Source organism: Bidens hawaiensis, unplaced genomic scaffold (genome assembly GCF_021521415.1).
Source record: "Bidens hawaiensis isolate Kalapana, Puna unplaced genomic scaffold, B.hawaiensis_p1.1 tig00011408_1, whole genome shotgun sequence".
In the NCBI taxonomy this organism is placed as follows: Eukaryota; Viridiplantae; Streptophyta; class Magnoliopsida; order Asterales; family Asteraceae; genus Bidens; species Bidens hawaiensis.
In genome coordinates this window covers 609888-617518 of record NW_027491887.1, presented here as the reverse complement: position 1 = coordinate 617518, position 7631 = coordinate 609888, and the positions used below count along the sequence as shown (strand labels likewise).

Genomic DNA, 7631 nt, shown 5'->3' with positions numbered 1-7631 from the left:
AGAAAATTTTGCTTTTCCATCTTGACGTTAAAAATTTAGTGGTAAGAGTTCTGCCTTTCATTAGTGGAGACATATGTCTGATTTTCATTTAGGTCCGTTCGAATGATATCAGGGTGAAGGGACGAGTTGGGGCTTTAATCCCGTGTTCGAACTAGGGTTTACGAATTCCATCCAATTCCCGCACGTCAGTGAATATTAGAGGTGGGCAATTAAACCAGTTAACCGAACCGACCCAAAAACCGAACCGGTTTGAAACCAATTATGCAAAAACCGGTTTGAAACTGATTGAAATCGTAGGTTTGGAACCAGTTTGTAATTTTCTCCACCAAAACCAGTTCCAAACCGGTTAACCGAAACCGGTCAAAACCCGTACCGAAACCGATAAAAAACCGAGCCGAAACCGATCGTCACTGTTCATGAAACCGGTTTCAACCCGAACCGAAACCGATCATAAACCGGGTTAGACTTTTATTGATCAACCCGAACCAGTATTGAGTTTTAAACCGGTTTATGCACCTTCATGACGGTCAAGAAACCAACCTTCAACATAAACCGAAAAAGAATATGTTGAGTAACTTCTTGGTCAAAGATTGAAGTTATATTCTCCCTAGCTTTAAATTTTGTCATCAATTTAAAGAAAAACAGTCAAAAACTAAACTCAAAATAAATAAACAAAGAAAAAAAAGGTCAAAATCAACAAATAGGGTCATATTTTAGGTCAAACAATTCACACTCTTCCCATTTATAAGCACCAAATTACAACCCAACAATAACCACCACCATCACCATTCTTGCGTGTCACCAGCTGTACCCAATCATTATCATCCCAGACCCACTTCCATTATCCACTTCCATACAAATCCCTTCAAGGGTTTTACGTAACTCACAAAATATTGAATCTTCATGGCGGATTCCGGCAGTTCTGCGGCGGCGTTGGAGGAGAACGAAAGACTGATTGATTTTGATAAGCTGTGTTCGACGGTGGCTATGAAGACGAATCAAGGGAAATGGAATACGTTAGAAGAGGTTTATGATGATGATGGTGGTGGTGTTTTTAGGATGTGGGAAGGTGATGTTCTTGATTGCTTTGATGATCGGAATTTGGTTCTTCAATCATCATTGTAAGTTTGTTTTATTGTTGTTGGATAATTTTGTAATTTATTTGCAAGAATGTCTAGTTTTACTTTTTTTTTTAAGTCAAAAGTATTGTTTTTTAACATAATTTTAGGGAAGGGGGGGGGGGTTGTAATTTTGTATGTTTTTGTTTTGCAAGAACATTGTTAGAGCCGAGTTCAACTAGGCTCAAGCTCGGCTCATTTAACTTACGAAGAGGGGGGGTTGTACTTTTGTATGTTTTTGTTTTGCAAGAACATTGGTTCGTGTGTAGTTTTTCAAGTTGGAGCGCAGCTCGGGCCTAGCTCGTTTATCATTTATAAACTTTTATTGTAAGTACATCCGGTTTGACTTTTTTTAAGTCAAAAGTGTTGTTTTAAACTTTTTTAAGGGGATTTTGTATATTTTGTTTTGCAAGAATACAATTAGGAGAAAAGGTTAAATCTTTGTGTTTGATGGTAAACGAGCCGAGCTTAACTAGGCTAGAGCTCGGTTTAACTTACGAAGAGCTGAAGCTCAAGCTCGACTTGCTTCGAGCTCTGTTCTAAAGCTCGAGCTTGGTTTGTGTGTAGTTTTTAAGCTGGAGCTCAGCTTGGGTCTCGCTCATTTATTGTTTATAATTTTTTATTGTTATTAAATATTTTGTTTTCAAGAATATCAGGTTTGACTTTTCTAATGTCAACATTGTTGTTTTAAACACATTTTTAAGGGGATTTTATGTGCTTTTGTATCCAAGAACACATTTAGGAGAAAGGTTGAATCTTTGTGTTTTCTGGTGGCTTTAATGGTGGAAAAAAAGTGTAATTTAGAGTTTTGAACATGTTTCTTGAGTGTAAATGACAAGGAACAAGGATGTTTGCAAGAAATTAACTTGAACAAAGTTGGGAGTTTTGAATTTTTGAGTTTGTAAGCACCCGTGTAAAAGAAATTTTCTTTTCAAGTATTTGTGTTTGATGCTAGCTTTAATATGTTTGGAAGAACATTCTATTTTGACTTTTTAAAGTCAAAATGCTAAAAAGTAGAGGATAGTTGTGCACAAAGTGTCTTTGACTTTTTTAATTTAATCTTTAAAATGTTTGAATTTGCAGTTGCCCTTGGTATAGATTTGGGGAGAATATGAGACTAGCTGGTTTTGGTTCTTGTTTTCTTCAGGTGGACAATATAACTTCATTATTACATGTTTTAAGGTTGCAAAAACGCGCACATATATTACTCACATGTCATATGTCTAACATGTTTATGCAATTTGTGGTCCCACAGGGATTTATATACATAATTCTTGCTACGATTGCTCTATGCAACTTTGTCGCATTTACCATCACCAAGAAGCCATGTTTCTTGTATCTTGCGGTTGCTTTTGCACTATCATTTGGAGCATATTCAGGCTTTCATCGGTCAAAGATGAGAAAGAAGTTCAATATCAAGGTAAAGATTTTGTTTACGAATAATATTTATATAGCTTTGGTACGGTTTTTGTGTTTGTAATGGCCCTAACACATAAGTTCTAAGGAGATGAGCCACCGCCTTTTTATAGGTCAAATAGGCTACATTTTGACTTCAGTATTTGATATTTTGGTATGGACTAACGAACACATCTTTAAATCTAATTATGGTTTGAAGATTGCAAAAAGTGTGATATGCTTTGACTTTTCAAGTCAAAGGGGATACATTTCATTACACTTTGACTTTATATTACACTTTGACTTTATATGACAAAAACGCTATATTTCAAATCGAATACTACACTTGACGTTATAAGCCAAACAAGCTATATTTTCATCTTCAAAGTGTTGTATTGAATATTGAATCATCCAAATCTTTCAACAGTAGGTCATGCATCAGTTTCTTGATTGATGAGATACCCTTTGACTTTTTAGGTCAACTATTCTACATTTCAACTTCAAAATTGATATAGTCATGCTCTTTCAAAAGACCTTATAGTGTGCAACACAAACAAGGAGGGATACAGCATTTACATCAAAATTATGATAAATTGTTTTACTTTACATCTCAAATGAACTAGGTTTGACTTTAAAAGTCAAATTGTGTGTTCAAGTTATTCATACATGTGCTATCTTTCTTCAGGGCAGTGATAGTTGTTTGGATGATTGTATATCACATCTCGTGTGCCCCTGTTGCACCTTGGCTCAGGTCTGTCTTTTTCTTATACGTGTTTCGTTGGCCCGGTTTTTATTTTCATAATCTAACAATGGAAGTTTAAGGGTGGTAGTTTTTGATAAACTCATATCATCATCATCGTACTCAGTAGGGTTTAATTAGCTTGTCACCCTATACTCTGAAACTGATTTGAACCTGGTTAAACCCGGTTTCATACCGATCACACCTGATCCATTCCTCAAAACCCGGGTTGGAACATAAAACGGTTTTACCCAAAAAAGGTTTTGACTTTCTTTGACCTGACCTGAACCGGTTTAGAACAAAAACCTGTTTAGTGCAACTCTGTCTATCACTTTTAATAAGCAGGTGGTGGTCGGGTTGGGTGCGCATGAACTGTAAAAACCGATCCACGACCGAAAAAACCGAACCACAATAAACAAAGCCAAAAAAAAAATCCTACTGTTGGTTTTATGTTTTCATAAAAACCGAAATTTTGGTTCAGTTTCGGTTTTGCTTGTAATATAATTTGAAAAAACTGAACTAAATTTATGGATTTTCATTTTTTAAATATTTAGTAGTTTATACGAATTTAATAAATAATGTATTAAGATTTTTTAGCCCAAATGTATAATAATCTGTTAATTGTTAATTAACAAAAAGATTTAAACCCAAATTCATTATTTTGGGCACTTTTTTTTGGTCCAAAAATTTTAAGCCCGAATGGTAGAACACTAGAACCGAACCAAACTCAAACAGACAGGCGAAAACTGAAATGACCGAAGCAAACGGTTTCAAAAATTCAAAACGTGTTGGGTGATGATGACCAAACCACGTTACAAACCGAACAAAAACAAAGACACGGTCGACCGGAGGTGAGCTCTACCTCGGGCCGTCCCACACGAATCTCCCTCTCTGTTTCTCTCTAGACAATTGAACTGAAACACAAAATACTCTAACTTTCTGAATTCAAAACCCTAATAGATAACCAACTTCGCGGGCTTGGACTTGGGCCTGTAGGCGTTGTTCTAACTTCGCCTATGGCGAAATTATTCTAACTTCGCCACTCGTCTCCGCTGGTCAGAATTGCATAGCGACGGTCACAAAATGCACCAACAGACTCCCCTTTGACCGTTGCTCTCAATTCTAACAAACACAAAAGATCATCTGTTACAAAACATGCACCAATAGATACCCCCTTAATTGATGATCTTCTGTTTTTTCTTCTGGTAGGACTCAATTGCACTGTGATCTTCAAACTTGAACATCACATATACATGCAACATCCATCCTGTCTTCAACCAGCCGTGTCTGAAACTGTCTTGTAGCTCCACAGATCTACCAATCACCCGGCGTCTTCCATATCAGATCTCCCCTTCAGTGTAAGCTCCTCCGAACTATATCGATCGAGATCTTTGACCTGCATCCCCGTGCCTAATCGATCATCTCAACCAACACGTGAAGTTCTTCTAACTTCACCAACACGTGAAGTTGTGCTCCCTCCACAACTTCATCAACACGTCGGAATTGTATAGTAAGATAAGGTTCAATCTTCAACTACTCAACATTAAGTGATCAGTTTCATCACAAAACCACCTTGACAGAATCTAACACACATGACCATTAATTAATCCGAAGCATCTTCAATCACCAGGGATAACGATCAAGAACTTAAACAATTTAATTCCCGATTAAATCCAACTTGTTCCAAAATTTTCACCTTAATAAATAAGCATCCCGGATGCTCGTATCCCACGTTTTCAGGATCCAATTCTCGAACGCCTTGAAAATAACATAAATAATATGCTCTGACCGCAATCCAGTAATGACGAAAACCCGAACAAAATTTGACTTTCTTCAGTTGGTCAACCTCGAACAACAACTATTTCTTTGCCCAAAAACACTCAAATATGTGTCAATATCTAGTTTCAATCAATATCCCATTCACAACTTCAACTCCATATCCACAGTTGACCCGTATTTGTTCACGCGTAAGACCAAGAGATACCAAGTTTCACTCGTTGCCAGAACAACGTCTTCGGTCTCACAATAATCTTGTACACCTGGCCATTCGAACGAAAACTCCAAACAATTTTTTTATTTTTTTTATTTTTTTTTAACTTCGCCAAAAGTCAACTTCGCCCCCAAAAGTCAACTTCGCCTAAAAGTCAACTTCGCCAAAACCCTAAAATTTTAGCGACAACTTCGCCGACGGCGGCTGTTCGGCCAAAAACACATCAGAAACGTGCCAGAAACACCAAAACGCATATCTCGAACCATAGCATTAGAGCCTAAGGCTCTGATACCACTTGTAAGTCCCTCCGGGGCGTCGCTGATCGATACGAGATCCGCACGATGTCTAGGAGTGCGGAATCCTCCTAGACTCGTTTATGGTGTAGAAGACGAAGAACACGATTACACACAAACAAATACACGAACAAACACACGAATGGAATAAACGAATCTGCAGATCCTTTATATAATAACCAAACCACGTTACAAACCGAACAAAAACAAAGACACGGCCGACCCGAGGTGAGCTCTACCTCGGGCTGTCCCACACGAATCTCCCTCTCTGTTTCTCTCTAGACAATTGAACTGAAACACAAAATACTCTAACTTTCTGAATTCAAAACCCTAAACAAGACACACATATATATAGATAACCAACTTCGTGGGCTTGGACTTGGGCCTGTAGGCGAAGTTGTTCTAACTTCGCCACTTCGTCTCCGCTGGTCAGAATTGCATAGCAACGGTCACAAAATGCACCAACAAAACGTAATTTCGGTTTTTGGTTCAGTTTAAGCCCAAAGCCAACCCATGCACACCCCTATCGGTTTTACCTTTTTAACTCATTTAATCAAAGGCGTATTCATGTTTGGGTTGGTCTCTTTAACTCATCTAAACAGGTCGACATCCGTTAACACGTTAAGTAAACAGGCCAACCCGCTAACCATTTTAGACAAATGGGTTAAACAGGTTCATGTTACGAATAAAATATATTAAATTTCTCCAGGTTATATATGATGTCTTTGACATAAATAAGTATGTGGGCCATGCTCAGGTTTAACCCGACACAGTTGATACCCCAGGCCATTAATCACATTTTTGGTTTTAACCTGGACGCACAAAAAGAAAATAGTAAATCAAATATATTTCTCATTTATTTATGAAAACCTTGACAGGAGTCTCGAACATTGGAAATGAACAATGTTCATGACGGGACATGGCACGGTCGAGGTGACACAACGTGTATAGGAACTTATGTTGAAGGCGTCAAGGCTTTAGAGCTAATCCCGCCCCTAACCATTTCAATCGAGCCTTCAAAACCTTAAACCGAGCCACATGGGAAACAAGTCTTCCCTCAAAAGTTGCACGATAACGATAGGATGACACTGTTGTTGCGGATCAAGAACACCTCCATTGTTAGCCAACTGTTTCGAAAAAGGTTTAAAAAAGAAATTGTAATAAATTTGTACAGTTTGCAAGATTAAAAGGGTTAATTTAGTATGGTGTTTAATTGTTTATATAGAGAAATTGGCATTGCAAGTTTATCTACACGTTGACTAAATACACAAATCATACATTTTGACTTTAGAGGTCAACCATATAGTTCATTTTAGATACAAAATCATAGGAATCTAATTATTATTAGAATTTAATGCAAACTCTACCGTGTTCATTTAGATTGTTGTCAAAAGAGTAAAGCATGATTTTCATTCATGTATTTTGTTTAAATTTGCTATTTCAATACAAAAGTTTAAAATTTGCTATTTTTTGTCTCTAGAGTTTCATTTTCATTGAATTTTCCGTCCCTATGGTTTGTTAAAAAGTGCTATTTTAGTCCAAAATATGTTTAACGAGTTTGACAAAAATTGCCACAAAAATGGAACTCTAAAGACAGAAATGTAAACTTTTGAACTGAAATAGCAAATTTGAACAAACAATAAGAACGAAAATCGCAGTTCACTCTTGTTAAAAGACATTCAATTGCAGGGCCGGCTAAAGGGTGTGGCGGGGTAGTTGATGGCCACAGGCCCGACACCCCGCTAGGCCCGATTTTTTTTTAATTATATATATTTTTATTGGAAAAAATATGTATAATCAATGTTTCAAAACAATTATATAACCACTAATTTGGTCTAGTGGCAAAGAGGTATGACATCAAACCAAGAAGTTGTGGGTTCTAGTCTTATTTGAGACATTTTTTAAGTTTATTTCTATACAAAGTTTTTTACACAACTCAAATCATAACCAAGTAAACTCATTTAAAATTAAATTGTTTAAATCCAATAAAATTAAATTTTGTAATTTTCTCTAATAAAAATATGCAATCAGTGTACATGACTTGAATATTACAACTTATGTATAATTGCTTCTAATTTACTATCCTAAGTTGGAAT

The 7631-nt window shown here is 36.7% G+C and overlaps 1 protein-coding gene across 2 annotated transcripts; it reads left to right on the top strand.

Moving 5' to 3' along the window:
* Positions 1-704: 704 nt before the first annotated feature.
* On the top strand, positions 705-6786 carry LOC143537816 (protein PLANT CADMIUM RESISTANCE 7-like). 2 transcript variants are annotated; one of them, XM_077031499.1, is made up of 5 exons: positions 705-1121; positions 2202-2265; positions 2374-2538; positions 3199-3264; positions 6414-6786. In XM_077031499.1, exons 1-5 carry the CDS (start codon positions 904-906, stop codon positions 6561-6563), a joined length of 663 nt encoding a protein of 220 aa, XP_076887614.1. In that variant the 5' UTR covers positions 705-903; the 3' UTR covers positions 6564-6786. The 2 variants fall into 2 exon arrangements, with proteins under 2 accessions (XP_076887614.1, XP_076887613.1); XM_077031498.1 differs by having other exon boundaries at positions 2202-2538.
* The last annotated feature ends 845 nt before the right edge of the window (positions 6787-7631 follow it).

Excerpts from the sequence above, each read along its gene's own strand:
- LOC143537816 (XM_077031498.1), top strand. The coding sequence starts at position 904 with ATGGCGGATTCCGGCAGTTCTGCGGCGGCGTTGGAGGAGAACGAAAGA. Across the intron at positions 1,122-2,201 it reads TTGGTTCTTCAATCATCATT|TTGCCCTTGGTATAGATTTG; the intron begins GTAAGTTTGTTT and ends TTGAATTTGCAG. Across the intron at positions 3,265-6,413 it reads CCTGTTGCACCTTGGCTCAG|GAGTCTCGAACATTGGAAAT; the intron begins GTCTGTCTTTTT and ends AAACCTTGACAG.